Source organism: Numenius arquata, chromosome 7, assembly GCF_964106895.1.
Source record: "Numenius arquata chromosome 7, bNumArq3.hap1.1, whole genome shotgun sequence".
Taxonomy (NCBI): Eukaryota; Metazoa; Chordata; class Aves; order Charadriiformes; family Scolopacidae; genus Numenius; species Numenius arquata.
In genome coordinates, this window is record NC_133582.1 from 38481631 (window position 1) to 38508346 (window position 26716).

General features: G+C 42.9%; 1 protein-coding gene across 2 annotated transcripts in view; it reads right to left on the reverse strand.

Moving 5' to 3' along the window:
• Positions 1 to 1012: 1012 nt before the first annotated feature.
• STAC (SH3 and cysteine rich domain) overlaps positions 1013 to 26716 on the reverse strand; it is a 78814-nt gene continuing 53110 nt past the window's right edge. For both annotated transcript variants that reach the window (XM_074150757.1, XM_074150756.1), the window contains 7 exons: positions 25536 to 25651; positions 21016 to 21097; positions 16172 to 16236; positions 15184 to 15272; positions 11437 to 11488; positions 11181 to 11318; positions 1013 to 1373 (listed from right to left, as the gene is read on the reverse strand). In XM_074150757.1, coding sequence (XP_074006858.1) covers positions 1275 to 1373; positions 11181 to 11318; positions 11437 to 11488; positions 15184 to 15272; positions 16172 to 16236; positions 21016 to 21097; positions 25536 to 25651 — 641 coding nt within the window. In that variant the 3' untranslated portion in view covers positions 1013 to 1274. The remainder of the gene's footprint in view (positions 1374 to 11180; positions 11319 to 11436; positions 11489 to 15183; positions 15273 to 16171; positions 16237 to 21015; positions 21098 to 25535; positions 25652 to 26716) is intronic.

The window sequence follows — 26716 nt, forward strand, 5'->3', positions numbered from 1 at the left end:
GCTCTCTGGGTACCAAAAGGTTCACGTGCCCAAAACATGTTTGGAGACAGAGGCTTACAGGGACAAAACAGAGCTGTCTGCACAGTCTCACTGGGATGGAGAAGATGTATGGGATGCTCAAGGTGGTTTATGCCAAGGAGGAGTTCATGTCCGAGTATTTACTGCTGAATCCGCAAAACTTCTTTTTAGCAAATGAGGAAAATGCCTTTGGTGCGTGAACACAATGCTAAGACACTCGGTGCCTTTCTGTCACGAGTCCTGGATTTTGATAATTACAGACTTCACTTCTATGTGCAGTCTGTCCCTTCCTAGCATTTTCAGTCTTCTAGGGGTTAATTAACTCTTTTATTTTTTATAAATAGGATTAATATATAAAATCTTTTAAGTGCAATAAACACAGAAAAATATAAAACGTTTCAAGCCTGTGGCTCTCCCCGCATTTTCACCCATTTTCTGCATCACCAGATAAAGGCGCAGAAGGATGCTTCCAAAGCAGGCTTGTGATTCGGAGGACCGGCTATTTTTGTGAGCTATGAGAGCAGCCATCACACCCAACATACACTGAGAGCTTCTGTTTGTATACAGAGAAAACAAAGGACACACAAGTTCGCTACTCTTTCATATGGGAGGATTGCACAGAAAGAGAAAGCTGCCGAGTTCCAGGGCACAGTGCATTTCTCGAACTGACGTTCACGTGGTGTCTCCAAACTGCTTTTTGTTATGAGACTAAACACCAGGATTAAATGCTGAAACTGATCGGTTAGTACCGGGGACAAAACTGTAGAACCACAGCCACACTTTACTACAAGCATTGGACTGTAGTATGAGGACAGTTTGAATGGTATTTTTCCCCCTCCCCCCTGAACACACACTTCAAACAAGAAAGCAGTCCAACAGTTTTCTAAGACACAAGAACAGGACGTGAGTTTAGTCCTTCAGAACAAGCTGTCTGTCTCCATCAGGGTTGTAACAGCCACCTTGCACCAGAAATCAGCCCAGACTTCTTTTTTTTCCTTACCTTATTCCCGTTAGTATCCCAGGACCTCTCATTTCCCTCGAGGTTTCTGACTGTTATTTTCTTTCAAATATTCCACTTCTCTTATTTCTTAGTGTTGCTGTGGCAGTCTAAATGTCTTTTGCTTCTTGTAGTTGCAGTTTTCTCGCTATTTCCCTGAACATCTGCAAGACAGCCCATCTGGGTTGACACAGTGTGAGATGAGGCAGACAGGCATCGCCAACAAAGGGCTCCTACTGCAGCAAGTGGGCTGTTGAAATCAGATGTTTTCTAAGACGTCTATGGGGACAAAGCCTTTCTTCTTCCCGCTGTATACTTTGATAAAGCCATCGTGTTCCTTTTCAGAAGTCACGCAAATCTGAACGCAAAGAAGGTAGGAAAATATTAAACTCTGCCATGATCAAAGAGAGAAGTTATTCCAGGCTGTTTATCGGGTTGGTTAGCCATCCTGCTAGTTAGAGAACTAGTAAAGAGAACTTCTAAAGTAAAACAATCCCTTTTAGACTCACTGCTTTGACGAGAAACTCAAACTCATACATTTAGAGAGTTACCTTTCCCCTGCCTCCCTGAAGTGCCACATATGCATGAGAGACATTAAAATCGTTAAGAACTTTGTGGTAGATCAACGATTTTTGAAAGTTGAATTACGACTTCAGCCTGCTGAAGTGATTGTGATTTAGTCGTCTGTGGATGAGGGGACTGGGTATTTCAGATCATGAGCTAGCTGGCTCCCTCAGCACCTAGTGGTGAGGAGTAATCATGATCACAGAATCACAGAATGATATGGGGTTGGAAGAGACCTTTGGAGATCATCTAGTCCAACCCCCCTGCTAAAGCAGGTCCAACTAGAGCAGGTTGCACAGGAACGTGTCCAGGTGGGTTTTGAATGTCTCTGAAGAAGGAGACTCCACCACCTTCCTGGGCAGCCAAGGTGGGTCACTTGCAGCAGCCCACCTGAATGCAAGCATATTCTCTTTTGCATGTTTAAGGAGACCAGGTACTTCTCAGATGAGCAGTGTGTTGTGTTATTTACTCAGCCCTTGCACCTACAGGTGTTTTGGATACCAAAGTGTGCGATCTGAATCCAGCTCTGCGAGCGTGTTTGCATAAAACCTATGCCAAACGGAGGCGGGTGTGGTGGAACCGTAGGGTCTTTACAATAGCACAAATATTCCATTGCAGTAAAGGTTTGCATTTCCTGAAGACCTTTCCGATCTCAGGTGTTTCCACTTTAGGGCCCTTCCTGAGACACCTCTGTTAATGGCAGAGCCATTTGAAAGCCCAGTGGCACAGGTACTTTAGACTGGGCACTCGAGCACAGAGCCACACAAAATAAAGAATTGTTTTCAAACAACTGTGCCAAAGAACTATGTATTTCTTACTAATCAAACAAGGTTAAAAAATAGCCAGAAAATGAATGGTCCTGTTGAGAACAACTCCCTGATTTCTCCTGCTGTCATTGCCAGGTCGTTAAAGCCCTCCGTCTGGACTAACACTCACAAAGGCTCTGCCTGATAGGCATTTACAGTGTTTAATTACAATAATTCTGAGGGTATGAAATGAACAAAAATGGCTCTAAAGCGTTCCTGGCTAAATCCGTTTCAGTATGACTGTTATGGATTGTATGGTGACACCTAAATACCACGTTCTGTGCCAGCTTGTCCTCCTGTTGTTACACACATAAAATTTACTAGCGACGCTGATGCTGCCAGAGGGAAACGAAAGGCCATAAAAAGGAGGTGAAGTTGCTTCATATTTGCCACCTCCGGTATTTGGAAATAGCCAAGTGCATCTCTGTACCTGCAAACAAAGGTTTGGAAAGCAAATGGACCCATTAGTTTTATTACTTCAGCTACCTACTTAACACCAACTGAGTTGGATCCCTGGGGCAGAATGACTGAGCACACCAACAGAACTGACATGCAATTAAAAAAAAATAATAATGTATTGTTGTTTGGGCTAAAACACACAGAAAGCATGGGAGAGGTATGGAATTCATGCCGTTTAGTTTAGGTTCTGTTGCAAAACAGCCAAGCTCATTTGTATCACGAATCCCTAGCCCAGCAGCTGCTCCCTCTGCAGTCACACCACCATTCGAAGCAGAGAGGTGTAAAGCATACGTGCACAGAAAAGTGTTTCTGACTCCTGCTAGATGTTGGTCTGTGCCTCTGGGAAAGACTATGAAACCTTCAATGATGTGAGAAAAAGCCTGCAAAGAAGCCCCGAGTCTAAGGATGGCCAAGCGTGGCGGAGTATCCAAGAGTGGGAAAGAGCACCTTGGTTGAGAGATGCCCTTTCTCGGTTGATCCCTGCTGCTGTGTGGGAAAATAAGGGAAAATAAAGATGTCTACAAGACCTCTAGATTTTTGCATGGGCCAAAGAATCCCCCAAAATAGTCAGATCTCCAGAAGGGACCTCCAGCAGGTCTGCACTGCTCACCAGCCACGCCACATTTCTTGCTTAACCTCTGCTGCTGTGCAGGGCATACTGCGAGAAGAGAGTGCTTCTCCCTGTTGTCTTGTACTGTCAGCAGAATGATTTGCGGACAAAAGAAAAATACTGAGATTTCTGAACACTGTTTTTCTTTATCTTTGGAGTGAAAAAGGATGGCAGATTTGGTCTTTTTTTTTAGAGTTTTTTTGTTTTGTTTTGTTCTGCTGTTGGTTTGAGTGCTCTGCTACAAGCAATAACTTTAGATCTTCACTGGGTGTGAGGAGCACAAGGCCTTTCTGCAACAACATCTTCCGCTCTACATACTAATACATTGATCTGAATTCTCCCAAATTCCAGTTGAAATTCTCTCACACTAATACACTGAGCCTTGCGTGTGCCTGTTCCCGGATGGCAGAGTTTTTTCCCACTCCTTCCCAAGGAAGGGGATGTGTTGGGGGCAGAGCAAGCTTGGCCACAATATGCCACACTTCCCTAATCCTGTGCCATTCAGGAGGTCTCCTGGGGCTGTGGCAGCTGCCGGAGCTTTGCAAAGCCCTGGAGATGCTCCACATTCTGCAGTTTCAGACAAGAAGGAACACAACACCATCTTTGGACCACTCTTGTCCTCATCCCCTTTTGTGAGCGCTGCCAAGGATTTCACCCACAAGTTGTAGCCTTGGGATTCGGCTCCTCACTTTCTTCAGTGGGTGTAAATCTGGAGTCACCCCAGATAAGTGCATGGTGGTATCCAGAGTTTTGGGGTGCACCCAATGAATCAGCTGTTGCTAAGGACTAGCCCTGGTGACAGATGGCAAACGTGATGGTTGTGAAGGCACAAGGAGACACTGCTACCATCAGGTGATCAAAGTTTTCTGTATTAAATTAGAAATTGCTTAAAATGGCAGCTACTCAGGCTGGTACGTTTTGAAGGGAAGACTGCTGGCCTGACAAGGTACCTGAGTGTCCTGGGTTGAGAGACACAGGACTAACTTTTCTTCTAATGCTGGGGAAAATTGCACTTTTAGAAGACTCTAGTGTCTGAATTTGGGAAAATATTTACTTTATAGCCAGCCAGGCTCTGTGGGATTCAAGGTTCATGTTTTCGAGCCTTGCCAGGGGCAGGAACGAGGAGGAGCAAGGCCTGGGCATTTGACCCAGGCTGGCCAACAGGGTTATTTCATACCATGAACGTCACATCCAACATAAATTAGAAAAGTTTGCTGCGTAGCTCTCTCTCTCCCTTGATGGCGGCGGGTCCAGACAACTCCTTGCCCTGGTGCCGGAGCCCTGAGCCCTTCCCTTCCTCCTGAAGCCATTGCGCTCCCAGTGTCCGCCATTTGCTGTCCCTGCTGGGAGTGCACAGCTTCCTGCTGACAGAATGGGCTGAGTATCATTCCTGTATAGCTTATATCAGTATCGGCATTAATACTGGTTCTTTAGTATTACTGTTAATTATTTAGTCTTAGTCTATTAAATCTATTTATAATTCAACCCTTGTGTTTCTTCGTGTTCCCCGATTCCCCTTTCCAGGTGGGGAGGGGTCATCGGGTGATAGAATAATTGTCTAACAATGATAGATTGTTATGGGTTCTCTCCCCATATGGCCACTGAACAGCCACTCGCCAGTGAATTTGGTAGCAACACAAATGGAGGCAAATAGTCGGGTTTTTTTACCCCTGTGCTCTGGTCAAGAGGTTAGTAGTGGAGTTAGCCACAGGGTAAGAAACCACATCTCAAACTATGTCTCAGTCATCAGATGATCTTCAGAAATAGCTGAAAGTGGGATCTAATATTATAAAGTCACTTCCCCATTCTTTCATCTCATTTTGTTTAAAAAACAACAACAACAAAAAGCCAAAACACTAAAACCAAAACAAACAACTGCTCAGATCATGACTGTTTTCTGAACTTGTCAACATCTGCCCTGAGAATTTTTTATCTGTCAGTCAGCCCCAAGCTGATGGGGGAGATGAGCAATTAGGAAACGATCCTTTAAGCTGCATGGCCATTAATACTCCCCTGTTATTCTAAGTTCCGTGCTTTGAATTTGGGCTCAAATGGCAAAATTGTCTTTGTCCAGGAGTAATTTTGAACTTGCTCTAATTTCCTGCAGCTCCCTTTTACGTATCTTCTCTCTCCCATACATTTAACCCATCTGTCAGTCACAGAACGGTTCTGACAAAGTAGGAATTTGGTTATAAGGACAGTACAGTACAGAGCTGTCCTGGAACAGTGTCAGGTCAAGAGGTCTGAATGCTCGAGTCTTGTATTTGTCTGTAAGAATGACAGCACAGGGACACTGTGAGTTTCTACAACTGCTGCTGCCTGCGCACTGAAGTTCTTGCCTATGTGAGCTCTGTGGGTGGAAACGATAAGTGGTTCAGTTTTTATGCCCATTCAGCCATAGTGCAGATGATGATGACAGGTTTTATATCAGCTGTTTGATTCGCTTTTGGACTGAGAACACCAGCTTGTTTTACCTATGGAACTTATGTCGGGTTTAAAAGCTGACCTGGACTAAATGGGATGCATAAGGGGCTGTGCCCATGTTTTGGACTCTTGCAAAACTTGTGTGCCAATATGTCCCCATTCGTTCAAAAATGAATGAATGGGGACACCCATCCCTGTTCAGCAAATCTGATGTCAATGAAAATCAGAGATAGCTGGAAAAAAGACCCTTTTAACCTTAAGCCTAGCTGTGAAGTGCAGCAGTTATATCTGGGGAACACATAAAGAACTACAACATCACTTTCTGTGCTGGTTTGTATTTTAAGTGATTCAATCTGAATGCGTAAGTCACCATGATGCAACTGATTTTCAAAGGCAGCTGAGTCATGCTTTTAGAAGTTGAGCTCCTTATAGAGTATCCCAGCATGAAAAATGTGGGGGTATAAAGTAATTGCTAGGCAGTGAAGTGAAAACCCAGGTATCAACAAAGCATTCAGACTAATCAGAAGAAAAACTGAGACAGGTGGATTCCCTGGGGCTGGAGACCTGGGCTGCAATCCTGCCTTACCTCATGGATGTATTTAAGCCCTTTCCCAGGCTCCTGGAGTGGCTGGATCATATCTGCACACAGCTGCTAATGTACATGTGCCTAAAATTCACTCTTTTGGACATTCACGTGGCTGGGTGCCGGGGTAGGAGGGAAGTTTGTCCCTGAGCTGTGGTGCTAAGGGGACAGCAAGGCTAACAGCTCTGGCCCAGAGGTTGTGGCCATCACAACAGCAGTGTGGTCACTGCAGAAGCTGTCTGGGAGATGGTTTCAGTAAAAGGGCTAGTGTACATCAGTGACATTTATAAAACACATCCATCGCAAAATGGATCTGTTGCACTGACCTTTATGTAAACTCACACTCCACATCTGGATGAGGCAGACAGTTTTTGATTGCCAGCCTTGTTACAAATGTTGTGATTTGGGGTAATTTCTATCGCACAAGATCACTCGTGCAACTCAAAATCAATTGTGTTATTTCATCACAAAAAGCCCAGCTCTAAAGCGGTTTGTATTAATGTGACTGTAGACGACAGAGGCAGCCAGTGAAGGGTGTGAGTAGTTTTCTTTTTTTTAAAGAGGTTATTTCCTTTATTTAAGTAGGATGTTATAAAAGGAGTAAAAACAGACATTCAAATTGTAGATTATTATGACTTCTTTAAAAATAAGGATGACCAAAAATGTTAGAGGCATTTTAAGAGATGCTTTTCCAAACATTGATGATATATTAGATATGGTGACTTTTTCTTTTGTGAAAAGAGGTCAAACCAGAGCCTGTAAGTCATGCAAAGAAGCATTTGTATAATGTGTGGTAATGAAGTCAGGTAGGCTAAAGCAGAAGTTACAGTCTGGAGAAAACTTTATATATCCAAGTGATAGTACAATCAGAGGTGGAAACTATGCAGACAGTACTGTGTGTGAGACAGCTTAAAAGAGAGGAAAGCCACAGAAATTGGCTGGTTTTGTTTTCCCTGTTAATAATCTTGCATTATTGATGTCAGCGGTTGTGTCTGCCTTCCTCCCACAGATTCCTGATTGAGCCCTGTGGTGCCCAGTCATCTTCTGAATTGGTTTCAGGACCCACCAATCTGTCACGAAACCCTGAACTCCAAGATGTTGATGTCTCTGAAGCACCACACTTTTTCTCCCCCAGGCTGGTTTTCTAATTTCATAAAGAAATTTTCAAGGGATCCTTAGTGAAGACTAGCTCGTGCGTGTTGCTCAAGATGTTGTCCTGTTTTTTCCTCAGTCCTCTCCTTGAGTATTGGTTTTGCCAGAAAGGTCTGCATGAAGCTGAAGCTCAAAATGTTATTCCCAGGGGCATGAAACTGCTAAGCGATTCCAGAGAGAGCCTCACCCACTGTGCTTCAGACTTTGAAAATGTCTCTGCTTGTCTGAAATGGCTTTTCTAAAGGTAGTCATGTGGCTTTGTTGATCTGAATATGTTGCCTTTTGACTTACAAGAATAGACTCTCTACCTGGGAGCATTCATATAAGGCCCAAAGGGGATAGAGCCTGCAGTATAAACCATGGATGGCATCAAGCAATGTAACGAAAATTCATATTACTGTCACTGGATAAGTTTTTCTGTTGGCATATCATCCTTGCCTTTGGTGTCTGAATGGCTCTGGACTCCTCTTAGACCCCGCAGAATTTGACCCAGTGAATTAGCAGTATAAAATAGAGACAATTTGCCATACTATAGTCACCAGAATTTATTACACCAGCTAATGAGTTTTTCTAGCTAAAGTGAGACTTGACAGGAATTGGTAGCAATGAATAATCTCCCCTTCTTGCTAATCTGGAACAAGCCAGTGCTTTGCACATGGTACATATAATATATTGCACTCACAGCACTCTGGACACTGTGTCCAGAGACAGCTAAAATGGCTGGTTACATCCCACAGAAATCCCCAAATAGAACAAAAAAAAAAAAAGAAAAAGAAAAAAAAAAAAAGAAAAAAGAAAGAATTCTGCCAAACTTTTCCCAGAAGTCCCATTCACGTGACATCTTTTTCTTTTTATGTCTTCCCTATTGCACCTCTCACTGCTTCTCATGGAAAACAATAGGGAAATAAAGGACAGAAAATAAGAGAAATGGCTGAAGAAAGAAGAAAGGAAATTTGACCTTGGAAATATAAAATAAATTTTTAAAGCAAAAAAATCCCCAATAACGATTGAAATACTTTTCACAATAAGAGTTTTTCCACAGTTAAGACAAAGTTATTCTGTTAAAAAAAAAAAACAAAAAAACCCCCCCAAAGCCCAAAACAACAACAAAAAACCCCCCAAAAACCCCAAACAAAAACTTTGTGCCCTTCAGGCAGTGATCTCCATGGCAGGCACAGATGCCAGTGCCAGGTTCAGGAGACCTTATGCTCCGGTCCCCGTGCTGCTACCACACATTAGCCCTGTGCAGGCTGCCAGCTCTCACTGAGGGCTATTATGGGGGGCTCAAACCCTGGATGGAGGGACGGAGGGAAGCAGATGAGTGTCTATGCCTTTCTGTGACTGTCCCACCTGGAAATTATTGAAAATGGCCTTGAAGCAACTTGAATGTCCCCTTTTCTCATAATTTGTGTGAGGATGGAGTGGGATCTATTGGTTCATAGATTCATAGATTGATTCATAGGTTCATAGATTGGTCCAGGCCGGAAGGGACCTCCAAAGGTCATCTAGTCCGACCTCCCCGCAGTCAGCAGGGACACCCCCAACTAGACCAGGTTGCCCAGGGCCTCGTCGAGCTTCACCTTGAATATCTCACTCCTTTTCTCTCCCGTCTCTGCACTTTTTGTGTGTTTGTTCAGTCTGTTCTCTGCCCTTTTTTACACCAATTATTTATTTTTTTTCTTCTTCTGAAGCCTCTCCCACATGAAGTGAGAACCCAACAGCATTCACATTCAAGCATTTGCCTGGCTTTGAGCTAGAGCTGGATAAGTTGGCTAAAAAACAAGAAGCAGCAGACAGACAGGATGGACTCATCCATTTCTTTACCTATTGCCCCACCAGAGACAATGACGCGTCCCTGACTGCGAGCTCCCTCGTGAGCCTGTTATGAAATAGGGACAACAGGAAATCCTTGTGTTTAGATGAAGCTGCCAGACCTGCCCACTTGGAAACTGTGGGTTTGTGAGAAATGAGATAAGAAACTGGGCCCTCACTGTTTTCAGCAGCTGCCACATTGACAAGAAGGGACTCAGACCTTGGCCATTCCCTCATGCTGGCACGCCATGTTCCCACACCATCATCTCCCCAAGCTTTGCCCCTCTGTATTGCTTATTCTAGAGCACAAAAGCTGCAAAAACTCGCGTTCTGCTTTGGTAATATTTTTTCCCTCTGTATGCATGCATATAAACAATCAAAAGAGGTGCTGGGTGAAAAAAAAAATTAAGCACTTTCTCTTTCCGGCAACTTCAGGGCTGCCCAATGTACTATGTGCACAGGGATAAGATATATTCTGCTCACTGTATTGCTCACTGTGATTGTTAGCACTTGCATGCTTTGCTATGCCACAAGACAGCAGCAGCAAAGGTGTAAGTTAATCTTATCCAGCATGGAGTGAAGTGTTACAGAAGTTCTGCATGGAAAAATCCGTGGCCCTGAAGTCCACCCTGATGCTGACTTAGGCTCTACTGTATTAAAATCCGTGGCTGTCCAGGCACTGTAAGGCAAACAATTCCTGGTGGTGTGACATCAATTGCAAAGGAAAGGAAAGACCTAATGAGGTAGAAGAACGTTGGGCTTCAGAAGATGCAGTGAGAAAAATCTAGCCGCCTATTTCATCTAGGTGTCGCTCAAGCTGTGCGTCACCCTTAGTCAGCCATCCTCCTATTTACATGAGCTTATACCACAAACCTGACTGTCCCTTCATGCAGGTTTTGAGCCGTATTTTCCTCTCACTTTACCCCAGCAAGCATTTATAGCAGCACCATGAGACTTGACACTTGGATGTATTAGATGTCTGGTAAAAATTGTGTTAAAAAATCGCGTCTAAAATCAGATCAAAGACAAACTGCATAATAGTGGCCATGGTTTTGCCACCTGAAGGACACAAAGTAGAAGGAGCTGCTGAAAGTAAGCCAGGGTGGATGGACCCTGCAAGTCCTCACTGTACATGGTGTACTTTAGCTCACAGCGGCACTTCTAGTTTAGAATAAATTACAGCCTGTAGAGAGGGCATGTAAGTGGTGACACAAGCAATTAATGATTAAAGATACTTTGCAACTGTGAACAAGAATTACATTTAAGATTTACAGGTTTTTTTGTTTGGTGCTGCCTTATCTCTGCTCCTACTGAAGCCAAACCAATGAGCCGTGTTTAGATCTTTACATAAGTTAAGATGTGGGGAGGGAGCCACTGTCTTTTATTAGATTAGCTCTAATAGTGAGGAGAAAACCAGATAATTTTTCAGGCACACTAGGTCTGCCTCTAAGACTATGTGTTCTTCAAGCTGTCCCTCTGAAGTCAGTAGGAGAGTGCATAATACGCGAAGTATCTTTACGCATGGCTGTGAGACTGAAAATTTAGGCAACGTTAGGCACATAGTATGCGTTTGCACAAGCCCAACACTGCTTTTCACTGGATACTAGACACTACTAATGTACAAATAATAAATCTGGTAGTAAAACTGCAATGAACTGCCTCTGCCTGTGCTCATCTTGCAAGACTTTCCCTAGAGTCATTGGTCAGACTGCTGGATGCTCACATCCAGCGGGGATCCGGCACAGGGGAACTTACCTGGTTCTCTTTCAGAGTTATCTGCCCCTGTTCCTTGCAGCCAATGAACGTCCTGATGCATCTGTAAATCTTCTCATCGTGTTGCACTCTTTGAACAAAGTTAGCAGGAAAAAATCCAGTTCTGTCATCAATTTTACCCTGTGGAGAAACATTGTTAGAAGGAGATTAATTATTGTTAACTTTAATACTTGTAGCTTTGAAAATAACATTTTTTTCCCTTTAGAAAGAAAACGGATATAAAATAATTTGCACATACCTTCCACCAGTCTTCATTGGAGTCTTCCAGAAGAGTGATCATATCCCCTGGCCTGTAATTTGAAGAGAAATAGTAGTTAAGATGACTCTTAATTGTTATGACGCATCAGCTCCCACAATTACTTTCTAATAGGAAGGTGGCCCTGTCTTGGCCATTTTATCTGAGCATCTCCTGCAGGTAGACTCAATGAGGCAGCAAGGTTATCTTCAATCATACACTGTAATGTAGAAAGAGAGTCTCTATGTACTGGGGGTAGATCTTTATTTTGATACAGCATCTGTGAACAAAATTTTTGCTTCCTGTTTAATATGAAGCTGTTTAAAACACAGTCCCTATTTGTTACAGGCATTATCTTGTTACTTCAAGACATTTCACTTTGTTGGGACACACCACTTTATCATCTGTGTTTTCAAGCTGTGATTGCAGAAGGAAGGCAGCAGGGAAATAGTTCTATTTAACTGACAAAGGCAATTAGTCAGCAGGGATATAATTCTGCCCAAGAATATCTTTCTGATTTGAATGGGACATATTTACCTTTATAATGTGCGGCGCAGGGTTGTAATTGCTAAGTATCAGCATCCAGCTGACTAGTTCCAAAGCAGAGCTAGGAGAACAATTTGGCTGGAAATGCTAATAGGAAAATGTGCTGAGCTGATTCTGTGCAGGTAGTTGAACAGTTATTTGACCTCCTTCCCCCCACTGGTGGCACTTCATCAACGTTATTATGTAATTATAATAGCACTGTGCTGGGGGACGTAAGCAGCAGCCCATTTCCAAAAGGATTAACCTGAGAAAGCTCCATCTGCTTGATAACAGGCATTTTTTTGATCTTAATAAAATTAACGGTTAATGCCTAATTATTCAGCTTTCCTTGTGTTCTCTGTTAGGCTCACTGTATTGTTGAGGTATCAGCACAAGAGTTTGCAAATGTATCTGGAGCATATGATGGATAACGTGTTCCAATTTAACGGGCTTTTTCAGAGCACACATAGAAGATGTGGACCAGTCCAGGATGCAGCTGGAGGAGGGGGTGGTGGTGGGTCTCTTTGTTCCAGTTTCCAAGTGGTTATCTTTGCTGCTGACAACTGGAGAAACAGGCATTTAGCCTCCTGACACTGTGTGATCTGAACCAGTTTTCCAGCTTTCACAGAAGGGCACTATCAGTAGGGCAACAGGGTAGGATTTTCCTCAAGCCCTGCTCAGGAAGCTGTTCCAGTGTGTTTGGAATAATTACATGTTGCCGAGGTGAGAAAGGAAGATAGAGAAAAAGGACAACCTGGTACCCCAGTGGTAAAATATTTCGTCTATGGGAAAGCACAGTTGAATCCCTTATTGCAGTTAATATTTCATATAAAACACTTAAAGAGGTTTTGAGGAAGCCCATTTTGCCACTTTAAAGTGAACAGGCTGTAACACCATTGGAGCCCTTACACTGCAAGGAAGAACACTTTCAACAAGAAGGATTTAAGAGAGCCCCAGCCTCCAAATACCCTTCAGCCTGGTTGTTAGAAAAATAACTTAGAAAATATAGATTTATTTGTCTGTCAGAGACAAATGGCAACAAAACCTAAAGTCTCTCCACGTCAGCGGGCTGAGCACTGAGATTTTTTGATGCAAGGCCTACAGATTTTGCTTTCTGACATTTTTAGCACAAGGGTAACATAGATGTCTCCAATCTCCCAAAAGGATTCAAAATAGAAGTACCAGCTGGACTCTTGCTTCCTAGACTGAGGCTGCTGATCCCTGAACATCCTGCTTGGTGGTTACTACCAGCTGAAATCACTCTCAGGGCTCATCTTTTTCTTCTGCAAATCACAACCCTGGATAAGTTGTCTGCTCTACATCAGTGCTATAGATTTCAGTAGCTGGCCAGATAAGCGCTCATCAGCCACCACTGATGATCACTGTAGGTCCCTTCCAATGATTCGATTCGATTCGATTCGATTCTATTCTATTCTTTGCAGAATCTGAAATCTGAGGTTGCTTGTCTCCAGGATTCTCTACTTATTGTAGTGTAAGGCCTTCCCTTAGAATAAACATATTACTGTAATGTCCTACTTTATTTATGCCAGAGCTTTGGAAAACCTGACTGGCTGCTCCTGCTGTTGAGGAAGAAATCAAGGTTGTGGGAAGTACTAATTGCTGCTGAAATCAGGGCTGACACCTCTCCACTGCAGTAACCTGCCACCCACTGCATCCCCTCAGAGGTGAGCTGAGATCTCCAGAAACCTCCCCCAACTCTTCTTCCCAACTAAGGGCCTTCCCCTGCTACTTGCCTTCATTATGTTGGGGCTGATCAGCGTCCCACCGATCCCTGACTTGGGTTCCCAGGACAGTGCTTGTTAGTCTTGACAACGTTGCTAAGCTGAACTCATCTCAAGCAACCCAACGATGTTAAATGAAAATTTATGCAACTGAGCTGAATCCTGCCTGGCTCTGCAGTGACCAAAAAGCATTACTGGCTATTTGACATCCTTTATGAAACAATGTTAACCCATGTATTACTGAATTTCTGGCCATGGGACCGACCATGCTGCTGTAACTGAGTATCACTGAAGACTGGCTGGTGTCTCTGGAAAGAGCCTGTTAGTCATGATAGTCCAGGTTGCAGACCACAGGTTGCTTTTTCCCCACAATTGACAGGAGAATTTTGGAGAACGCCATGTTTTCTGGATTGCTATGTCTTGATGAAGATGATAGTCCTGTGCAGGCTTGTCTGAGTGCTGTTCCTCTGCATGCAACAAACACGCAAGCTGGAATACACCTCTAGAGGAAACGCAAAGCGGAATCCTTCAAGCAGAATAGCTGGCAAGTTGCACTGAAGGTCACCACACCCTGTAGTTATTTCCCGAAGAGCTGGCATTCCTAAAATAATGATCAGGAAACGCCAGCAAAACACAATGATAGGGAAGCTTGTAATTTCTGCCTTACACCCCATCCATTAGTTCCAGAGCGATGAGAAGGTACAGCTGGGAACAGGAAAAAGACTTTCAGTGAAGGACATGCTGATGAGCGGGGCATTTCTACGGCAATTCCCTAAATTCTGTGGCATGTGCATGATTATTTTGATAAAGGGGGTGAGTTGAAGAGAGCAAAGGCATTTTACAACAAAAGTTCAAAGACAAAAGCAAGACCATGCAAAATGTGAGGAGCATGAGTCAAACTAATTGCACTGAAAGATGTCCTTTCACTTCAGTGGGCTTCGATTAGACCTTGCAGTGCTAGCAACTGCTGCAGAATCAGGGAAGAAAGGGTAAAATAATACATTTAACAAGTTTATTTTGCAAAACTTGGAATGCATCTTCTTTCATCTCATGTGAAACCACTGTCATCCAGCAACTGGACATCATTCTCTTTTCTCAGACATCACCTGAATGTGAGGGAAAATCAAACAGGACGGGCAAAATGCTCAGCATTAGCATGAGAGACGGTAAGGAACACCTAGTTGAAAATTCTGGTTGAAAAAACAAAGCAATTGAAAGCTGAATACTTTCTAGCTAAAAGCCATCTTGCTCCACGAGTCACACAAGTGTTTTTGAAACTTTTTATCTATCGCATCCTTGCCAAAAAAGTTGATCACCAGCTTTTTGTCTATGAGGATATCTTTGTATCTACAAGTGGATACCTCTACAAAAAATGTTTAGTACAAATGTCAGAATGAACCCTCCCTCCCCTGAAGTCATACACAGCCATAGGACACCCAGTTTGCATGGGTCAAATCAACTAACAAATATTTTGAGGCTTTACCTCATCTCCAAGTCTTCATTTTCTTGTGGTACAAATTTGTACAAGGCAACATAGGTGTTCATTTGTAACGTGCTTTTATAAAATGGTCCCTTTAAGAAAAAAGAGAAAGAGAAAATTTAAAAATCTGTCCTGTTCAGGAATTTGGTTCACTTTGTTAGAGACTGAGGAACCAGGGCCTGATCTTCCAAGGAATGAGCTGGAATCATCTCATTGCTTTCACACCTTGGAAGACTATGGCCCAGATACATTGTGAGCCACTAAGGCAGTAACTATCTTCATTTAAAAATAAGATTCTTGGAACCCCAAGATCAAACTCCAGGCTTCCAAAAAACACAAGCAGAATTCTGCACGAGTCTTTTGGGTGAGATCTTAAAAATGAGTCTACCTTTTGTTCTCTGTTAACGTATGACTCTTAGGAGCCTGGTAGTGTATTAATGGCATTATATAAAGTGCCTATCATACAGTCCTCATTATGGATGGAGCTAGAGCTGTGCAGTGCACAGGTCCAAAAAGCAAGGTGGGAAAATCACTTTCTTAAACCGAAAGCTGCTTGCACTGGGCTTCCCACAGAGAAGACCGGCTACTCTCTCTCCCCGCTTTCTCCACTGGTAACCTGGAGAAAAAAAAGCACCTAAGCCAAACCCAAAATAATTTTCCAAATAAAATCTGTGATTTTTACATCACTGCACTTCTGTTATAATGACATGGCCTCCACGCTGGATCTTTTGTGTTCACAATATCAATTTGTAATAAACAGAGGAACATAAAAGGGACTATAATGGGTAAATCGAAGAGCCATCCTGCCCTGTATATTGCTTCCAACTGTGGCCAGTGGCCCAGAAATGGTATAAGAACATGACAGTCAGATATTGATGCTTCTCCAGAATAGTGCCCCAGCAGACCTACTCGAGGTCCTCAGCTATATAAAACCAAGACTTTTATATGACTTCCCATTCCCATTGCATTCTCACAAAATTTATGCCCATACCGGAGAATGTATACTTTTTGTTTCTTCTCCAAAGTGTTCTGTGCCATTTTCGGAGTATGTAAACACTGAAACAAAGCAAACACATGACATTTTAGCAGTACTTTAAGACTGTCCACCTCAACAGGATCACCTTTGTTTTGTTAATCTCTTCCCTTTCCCAGCTACTTCCTTTGATCCCTGGTGCTCTCCTCTGAACCCTTCTACACGCCCAACAAAACCATGCGTACCACTGGCATATGGCACAAAACAATCTCTGTCCTGAAGAATTTACAATTGTAACAAATCAACCATTTTGATCAGACGAGTATACACAAGTACATCACTGGGAATAGAACCTAGGTCCCCTAGTTGCATTACTATTCGGAGTCTAACAGCCTTTTCCTCACACTGAATGGTGCATTTTCATCTTCAGGATGAGCAGTATTTCCTGATGAGCACATATGAGCTATATTGCAGGAAGTTTGTATGCAAAACACCTTCTTTCCCCTCTTCAACCCTCTATCTCTGAATGTTTGATAACCTCCTTTGATCTCTCTCTGCAGTAGTCCCTGCCTGGAGGGCACTGGACACACTGCCTCTCTCTCTGATTTTGTAGCAGGTACCTGAACACAGGCATCATCCAAATTGGGATGGGTTATCTGAGACACAGGCCTGTACGTGTGAAAATTTTCTTCCAAGTTACTAAATCACAAATTCACAGAATAAGACAACAGTCACAGTGCCTAGCGTACCTGATATCTAACCTGTTACCCTCTATTGTAATTGCTTCATGAGCCGACTGATGCCTGTCCTCATTTATTTCCCTAGAAAAAACACGACGACTTCATTACTTTGACTGAATTTCCCCTTCACATTTTAAGAACTGCCTTGTGTTTCTTGCTTCAGGATAAAGTCTGAGTATGATTTTAATACCTGGAGTCTTTGAGCAGCTAAAACCATCAGCATCTTCTCTCACCAGGTACCTCTGCAGGTGTTTTGAGCAGAAGCTGGATTTTGTAGTCTCTAACAATTTGGAGGTCTCCAAAATGGTAATAAGCACCAGGCTGATTGCCTGCATTTTCTTTTTTGTTTTAGGGGAAAGAAGATGCCAGGGAACACTAAACTGCTGAATTTCTTTCCCCTCTGCTCTTTCACTTGCTCGCCCTTTCTTCCATTAACACATATATCTGTGGCTGTTCTACGCTGCAAATGACAACCAAACCAGGAGTCTTTGAAGAAGTTTTGTGAGTGTAAGTAAGTATGAACGTAAGGAAGGTTTCTTGATAGTAGAGAGTTATACTTAGACATCGAGAAAATGTGGTATTCTTGTCAAATGGCAGCGGCAGCATGCATGAGAAAGATTTTGTACAGTGACACACACATCCACATGTTCTCTGTACACACGTACACGTCCTCTGATAAAATGTAAGACGATATAGTAGTGATAAAGTCCAATGTGTGAATGTGAAGACAGCATGTGAGCTGCTACCTGCAGCCTTTAACCTGAAAAGATCCCAAGTTGTGTCCAGGTGGTCTGACTGCAGCAGACCTGGGGGCCTCACTGTGCCCCTCACCACGTCCTGTTGTAGAGGGACCCTGGCCCTGCAAACTGCCATGAGTGCCAGAGGGACAACCTTAAAAGTAAAATTAATTTCCTGTATCTTCTAGTACAGGGGTATGTGTGTACCTGACATCTGTATAAAGGGGCGTAAAATGCTGCCATTTCAAGCTGGAAACTCAAATCACTATGCTTTAGGTTTTGTGTCCAGAAGAAAAGGAGTTAGGGAGGCAAACGGAAAAAGTTCTGGTGAATAATGAGTCGGGTAATTTCTGGACCTCTTTAGAGAGGTGATTCTGCCACTTTACTCTGCTCTGGTGAGACCTCACCTGGAGCACTGTGTGCAGGTCTGGAGCCCTCAATATAGAAAGGACATGGACCTGATGGAGCGGGTCCAGAGGAGGGCCACCAAAATGATCAGGGGGCTGGAGCACCTCTCCTATGAGGACAGGCTGAGGGAGCTGGGGTTGTTCAGCCTGGAGAAAAGGAGGCTCCGGGGAGACCTCATAGCGGCCTTCCAGTACCTGAGGGGGGCCTACAGGAAGGCTGGGGAGGGTCTGTTTACAAAGGCCTGCAGTGACAGGACGAGGGGCAATGGTTTTAAGTTGGAGAAGGGGAGATTTAGATTGGCTATTAGGAAAAAGTTCTTTACCATGAGGGTGGTGGAACACTGGAACGGGTTGCCCAGGGAGGTGGTTGAGACCCCTTCCCTTGAGATATTCAAGGTGAAGCTCGACGAGGCCCTGGGCAACCTGGTCTAGTTGGGGGTGTCCCTGCTGACTGCGGGGAGGTCGGACTAGATGACCTTTGGAGGTCCCTTCCGGGCTGAACCAATCTATCAATCTATGAATCTATGAATCTATAATCAGGAACATTTTGGACTTGCAGAAAGTCAGTCACCAGATGCAGTGGAATCATTTCAGCATCATGTTTGAAGTAATTTTTGGTTGGTGACAGAAAATAAAGCTGTTACTAATGTAGAGTCACCTACTAATGAGGTGTGGACCTGACCCAGTAGGTGGGAAGGGAACTGGACCGTATCCTTGTGCTTGCCGAGAAGTGCTCACCAAACCTGGGTTTGAAGGGAGGACATCCCGTATTTGACTGGAGGGGAAAGTACTCAAATCCCTGTTGATAACGGGCTCCTACGTGTCACTTAAAGCCCATTTTAGCTTGCAGGACTTCTGTTACAGATGGCAATTCACAGCAGTGAAGGAGCGTAACTGGCTTAGAGGAGGCTGAAGGGCTGGAAATTAGGTATGCCATCTTATAGTTGTAAACCTGGAAGCTCTGCTTCATAGTATTTATGCCAGGGCCCAAATGAAAGAATATTCCCTTGAAATTGTTGTCATAGGGGTCTATAGGAGCGATTACATGGCCACATGCGAGCTGGGTCCTTTCACTCTTCTACAGTCTTTTCCGCTGTTTCCCTTTAAGCAAAGAGTCTCAAATGGACGTTTTCCTAAAATATTATTTGCGGAAGACATTTTTTTAATGGGAAAAAAACCCAAAACCAAACAAACCAGAATGGACCTGATTCATCACGGCATTAATGTAGAACTACCTGCTAAAGAGGGTGGGGACATCTGGGGAAAAAGGAGTGGTGAGTCACCCTGTACTTTGTTAAATTTTTAATGTCTGTTTAGCTCATGGTCTCTGGACATTACCAGGAGGCACTTGAATCTGAAGGCCATAGAGGTACATAGTTCACGTCCCTACACAACAGAAATCCATCTATTTTCCTATTTGTTTGCCCAAGTAGCAGCAGAATTATTAAAAAAAAAAAAAAAAAAAAGCAAGCAAGGATTTTTACAGTCTGGAAAGGATTTTGCCATTTCCATAGCTTGTGCAAACAGTGCGGGCAGTTTATTAAAAATCTGCCAAGGGGAAATTTTTGGAGTGACTGATGCATAATTTATAGCCTGAGCCTCTGAAGGACGGATTGTAAAAAGCCGGTGCTGATCAAAGGAATCGTTAATGTGCTGCGGAAGTTATTTGGAGGTTTGACACATGCTGAGTTTTTAAACTAATCTCTTTGAGTAAGTTCCTTGAATGCCTCTCAGTGCATTCAGTGAAGACAGATCTCAGAGCAAAAAGTTTCTTTGGGCTTCAGAAATGAAACTACTGATCAAGAATGAAATAAAAAGTTATCTGAAAACTCAAACAGGGCCAAATTAATCTCAGGTGGGCAGGATTAAACAATGTGAAGCAGACGGAATTCTTTATCTTTAACCAGGTCAGGTCAACTTGCACTTGCAAAACAGGAAACCTAAAAAAACTTTCAGGAAAAAGCAGGTAACATAGATGAGATGTTCAGAAAATGAAAGGGAGGAAATGACTGAACACGGTGTGGAGAAGCTATAGGACTATCTATGATCCTATCATTCTACAACCAGGAGGGGAGGAGAGGAGTAAGGAGGCAGCATAAAATGGGAATGGACAGCTGAAGCTGGTACTTCACGTACATGAATTGCTAACAGCATGTAAGGAGCACTGGGGGTGCTATGAAGAAGAGAGCTATGCTCACTGTGATTTGTTTTATAGCATATATGTCACATGAGATTCAGCAAAGTAGCCTTCAGGTGCTGCCAGAGAAGTTGCTCTGATGGTTTGGGCCTGAAGTGTTGCTTAGAGCTCAAAACCCCTTTGTACTTATTGATTCCCTCACCATGACTGAATTCAAGAACAGGGTCAGAAACTTCAGTGGCTGAGATTTCATTACTAAATTCTTGATTGGTACGATTTTCTTGAAATCCCATCATACCGAAGCTGTAAAAACATTACTCTTGTACTGCAAAGTAGACAAAGGAATTGGGCTACTAATATTACTGGGCACATACTATAGTTGTACTGAGAAGCTGCAATTATAATCAGGATTCATTGTGCTGGATATTTTACAGACATATGGATATTATATGATTCCTTTCCCGTCCCAAAGACAGTGTATAGAGACTTGTAGACAAGTCAAACGTGGAAAATATTGGTTTTGTTCCACTTTGCCAATGTGTGACTGAAGCATGTTAAGTGATTAGTCTACAGTCGTGTTCATGAAGCGCAGGGGATAGGGAATGGACCTGAACCGGTGTCAGATCTGGACACAACAAATTAAGAAAACTGGTGGCTTGGATTTCATCTGAATGGCAAAAAGCACTCCCCTAATTCTTGCACCAACTACATGCCCCACTCACCTCCTGCTTTGAAAACCAGAATGCTGCTAAAACATGGACATGCCATAAAAAAATTTCTGAATTAGGTTGTACACAGGCCTATATATCTGAAGATGCTCCCCTGGCCTGGCAGTACTCACCGCTGTTGCTGCGTTTCCTGCTTATGTCAAGGGTGCCTGCAGAGTTATCACCTTCCTCGGGAACTTCTGCCAGGTCAGCTGTCTGCAGGGACAGAAAGAACAAATGAGATGGAATAAGCCAGAAAAAGTGAACGATAAGGTGAAATAAGACCACACAAGAGCCTTTGGGGAATGCAGCACTTGGGTGCTATCAGAGCAGAGCAAGCCAGCCCGATGGGATTGCAGAAAACATTCTATCTGGTGATGCACAACAAATACCTACTTCACAGGAAGCAGTGAAGCCCCAAGTTTACAAAAGTACAAAAGATTTCTGCAGTATAAAGTTAAGTGAAAGTTAGAGAACAAAGGATCATGTCAAATAACGTGGTTCTCTGTATAAAATAGAAGGGGCTTGGGGGAATTTGTAGATCCTGCAGGTACACTAAACAGCTATCTACCAACAAGCCTGGAAATTAATTGAAACTATTTACTATTAATTTATTAACCCTGAATACATTATTCAGTAAAATAACTGTAAGGTAAGGGTGATTTTAATTCTGTTAACATGCCGTGAAAGAAGGAGCTGGAGTGTGATGGAGTTGGTGAACTCAGTCTTTAAATATCTGCCCCCACTTTCTTTTTAAACAGTCATCTGGCTGCTATGGTTAGGGAAAAATGGAACCCAAATGTTGTTGTTAGAATTACTACGATATCTTATTTGTACTATATTAATGCCAATCATGATTAGGGAACTATTGTTCTAGGGCGTAGGAAAATGTGGGATGACATAATCTGAAGCCTCAGAAGTATACTCTGCATAAGGCATCAGATTCCTTGGCTGGGTAGTCAGCTTCTCCATGTACAGCACGTTAGGAACCAGGAGCTGCTCCAAACAACTCTGTCCAAATCTGACCTTACAGAACTTCAGTTTCTGAACTTTCAACGCATGACTTCTTTCGGGTAAAACATAACCATAAAACCCCCAAACGTTGAACTTGAGTCAGGTGCTCTTCCCTAACCTGAAAAAACTGTAAATCCCTATATGGTCCTAAACTTTCTTTATTTCCTGTTAACAGGATTTCAAGGCACATGGAAGCATTTAACTTTATTATTCCATGACACTTTACAATTGTATTGTACACATAGCTCTGTCCATTGCTTTGCAGACCTTTGCCTGCATTACAGGAAGAAAAGCCAAATGAGGAATATTCACCACTTTGGTTCAGGGAGCACAAAAACTGAATCGCTTTATAGATGTTTATATCGTTTTTTTCCTTTTACTAGTGTTGACAGCAAAGCTTTTTTTAGAAACTACTTTGACAATTTATTTCCCCTATCTGGTACTTTCCTAGCTACTTCTCCATCCAAGCATATTAAGGAACAGGAGGTTAAAAGTAGATTTATGCCACAAGTACCTTGTGGTTATCTTGTTTCCCTTGCTATTTTAAGAGCCTTCTACTTTACTGCTCTGTTACGCCTTGTTTTTAAACTCAGCTTTTTGCAGCAGGTCATGTTTGTCTTGCATCTTGCACAAATGGGCCACCCCTGGATGAAAAGGCGCTGCAATAGCAATGCTAACACGGAGTCAGTGTAGAGCATATCTAGGGACTTCTAGTTGCTGGATGGAGAAGGGAAAGACTGGCTTTGTTGAAATATTACGTCCCAGCTATTTTCCAGCTCATTGATAAGGCGTGTTCCTCAGTCTTTATAGACTAGCTTCGTTATTGCTGATTATTTTCATATTTTGTTGGGTACTGCTGCATACGGGATGTGCAGTGACTATCTCTCCAGCGTACACCTCACCCAAACCCTCCTGAAGTAACCTCAGTTACCTTTAATGATTTTTTAGTCAAAAGCTGTACGATGAGGTACAAAGCTGCTTTTGAGAGGAGCTGATCCACGGAAAACTAACAAGAACTGGAATCACATTTCTATCACCTCAAGTGACTCTCTGTATAAATGTGGGCTGCAGCAGCGCATTTTTGAAGGAAGCAGTAGGTAGTAAATCTGGAGCATATGGCCACTTTCTTTTATGGGAAACGCAGAATCCGGGCTGAAAAAATCACAGTGGATGCATCCACACTGCTCAGCCATGTTAAAAATACCTTGGCTAGTTCAGAAGAAGATAGCTATCTCTACCCTGGGCAGAGACACGAACTGCAGTCCTGGAAGCTTCATGGCTGTAGAGCCAAGGCACGGCTCCTAGGAGAGTTGACTTTGCTTTTAACTACCTTCAGCTCTGACCCAGAGCTAACCCTTTGACAGCTTGGACACCACCTGCCAGGCGAAGTAGGATCCTGGGTGTCACCATGTCCCTGGTGTCCCTGGTTCGGTGGCACGGCAGAACCTTGAAGAACTCCACAGCTCCCAGGACTGGGGCACAGCCCAACCACCAAACCCATGTGCTGCTGTGAGCCTCACAGCTGCATTGCTGCTTCTGCTTTGAGAGGAGCAGAGCAGCATGGAAGTGCTGCTAGATTTTAGCCCCTACTCGTTATTAACTGCACCTGTGCTGCTAGCTCACATAGAATCATAGAATTGTCCAAGTTGGAAGGGACCTTTAAGAACATTTAGTCCAACCATCAACCTATCACTAAAAACTATCACTAAACCATGTCTCTAAAACATGCTCTGGTGCATTTTTACCCAGGCTCTAAGGGCTCTGTGTCATGTCCCTGCTCTGGTCACCAGTCACACATCACAGCTGTAAAGATCCATGGCCCCATCATTTGGATCAGTGTTGTGTCTGCCGCTGGTTTTCATCCTTGTCTCAATCCACAGGCTTGCACCGGCAGAAGTTATGGTTTCACGTGCCTGTTTATTCAGCTTTCTAATGTTTTCTTATTTTCTGTATGCTGACACGTGTTATATTCTTTCTCAGCCTCAATACCCTGGAGAAATTCCCATAATGAACTTGCGTTCCTCATTCTACACCCACACCCTACCTAGTTATGATCAGCTCCCTAGGGCAAGCTGACACAGCATTCGTGATTTCTACACTTGAGTTGTCATTCACAATTCAACAGAATGCTTTATTGATTTAGAAAGCAATAATTACATTTGTAGAACTTCTGTTTCAAAGTAAATTAAATAATTGAAAGAAAGAACTGTAATCACAATGCGACAGGTGGTAGAGTCACTTTGTGTTTGAAAAAAAAGAATGGAAATGACGAAATTCCTTTTAAGGCACAAACAAGGGTGAATAGAGGACATGTTATTTAATAACTCCCTTTCAGATTTCACTTAGTTCTTGTTTAAATTTGTCTGTCTTCTTTCCCATCTGACACAAATGGACATCTGTTTAGAGGCCATGTATACCACCTGAGGTTACAGTTCAGCCATGTGAGTGAGCATGCATTTAAGTGTCAGGGAAACGCTGTACCAAAGATAAACAGACATTAGCACAACTTTAAATTCAACATATAAGTATTTGTTCTGAGGCCTGGAGATCAAGTCTCATTATGTCTCTGTCCCTGATGATTTTTATTATGAGGCAAGTGCAGGAGAGATTGTCAGGTAACGTGGGTCTGATTTTTAGACATGACAATCAGCTTTAGCCTCCAGTGTATTCAGGTGAGATTTAGTGGGTTTTTTTGCAGGGGAAGGGGAAGTGGGGAGGACGTCTTGGGAAAAAAAAGAGAGTCTCAAGCATAGGCTTAAGTGCCTGTTTATGAGATTGAGGGATTGATTGGGATATGAGGGATTGAAATGTTCTTTCAACACCATGAATGAGCTCCTGAACTAATGGGTCCCAGTACTGTTGAAATAACAATCCCTGTAAGGAAGAAACAGCCAATTTCTTGTTCTACTAGGTATGGTTTTAGCAAAGGCAGGGGCTAAAGGAACTGTAATTTCCCTTGTCCTTCTCCAGCTCTTCTGCCATGGTCCTGAAGAAAGTGACTTTTATGATTGGAGAGAGTGATAACAACGATTAACATGAAGGTGAAAATCTCCCTGTCTGGATACAAAAGCTGAGCACACCTACCTTTATTTGGGTTTTGTAGAGAGGAGCCCGAATCTGTGTCACCTCCCTTCTGAGTCTATGCTGGGCAGGGGTGGAGGTGCCAGTCCTTTGCCTTGTTGCAGTAGCAGTGGCTTAATCTTGCCTGGGCTTGTACTTTTAAATCCAGGCTCTGAGGACTCCAACCTGTCATTACCACTTGTATGAAGGGTAAATGCCCACCATCAACAACAGGCAGGATGCACCTACTCCACCATGACAGTTAAATATCTCTGTTCCCCTTTTACGCATAAATGCAAAATCCAAATAATATAACTTACTTTTCCAATTCAATAAAGGATTATTAATTTAATTTGTATTTTTTCTCTTTTTCTCAAGAGTCATCTAAAAGATACTTAAAACCTGAGTTTGCAAAAATCATGTGTTTTCTGGTCTCATTTTGGAAGCTGAGAGTGAGATTCTTTTTTTTTTTTTTTTCAGTTTGAAATACAAGTTTTGTGAACTCTGAAGCAAACTCCCGTGAATGAGTATCTGTTGCTTCTCCAGAAACAAAACGGAAGGAAAAATGTGGCATACTTACAGAGTTTCTGTTGGGAGAGTCAGACCCACTTCCAGAACTGCCCTTTTTGGTTTTCTGGGCTAAGGAAGTCCCAAAGCGTAGAGTTTCATACACAGGGTCAACCTTATTTCCGCAGGCTGCAAAAGAAGAAGCAAAACATGCATCAATCCCTTGAAGATATTTCTGGTCACGTTCCTGCTCCATTTGGAGAAACACCTGCATCTACCCACATGTTGGGGTGTATGCTTAGACACAAGTGGAGAGACTATCCTGATAAAAAGCGTTTGATGAACTTAGTGGGATTGGCTTTTGCTAGCGGTTTTCTGCTGCCTCTCTGCTCCAATAAAGATCATACTCTTCTCATTTTGAATTTTGATTTTGAATTTTGATGAGAGCAGAGCACATTTCATTTTTTAGCTAGAGTTTGTTCAAAATGTTTCTATTAATTCTGACAAAAAAGGCGGATGTTTTTAGAAAGAGAAGCTTAGACAAAGTCCATGTAATTAATGGAGGTTTTTTTAACTGCTGAAAACAACAAAGTAAATGTCCTCAGACGAGTCATTTTAAGCTGACTGCCTAGTTTTGGCTTTCATTTTTTTGTACTGCTAGGCTTGGCTTGTCGGAGTACTGCTGGGGAGAAATATTTTCCAGAATCAATTCAACTTCTCCATTTCAAAGTATTTCTTTTCAGGAATTTGATATTACAGTGAGCAAAATCTGGTTTTGTAAATACTCAGACGATGTGTAGACATGGTCAATAAGGAAACGTATGAGGAAAGTAAGAAGTGTGGATGAAAAGGACAGGAACCTAGCAACGTCCCCCAAAAGCCAGACTAGTGGTTTGAAAGCCTCCCACTGTTTTGATCTCTCCATCTTTTATCTGGTTCTTCCCAGCTCAGACTTTCACCTCAATATTCTAGTGTTTCTACCCTCTTAAGTTCCTACCTGGATCTCAGGTAGTTATTTTTATAAACAGGGGGATTGCTAAGAGGTTATATGTATGGGGTTTTGAGTGAAAGGCACAATAAACACACCCTCTCCTCTTCCAGCTTTGTATCTTTGAAGTGATCCTTTCCTGAGATGGTAGAAGGACATCCAGTCACCGAAAGGAGCTGGAAGGCTGCTGAGGGTAAATACCACCACTGGAAGTCTGCTGCTGCTCCTGCAGAGCACTGCCAAAGGGAGACTGAATGGAAAAGCAA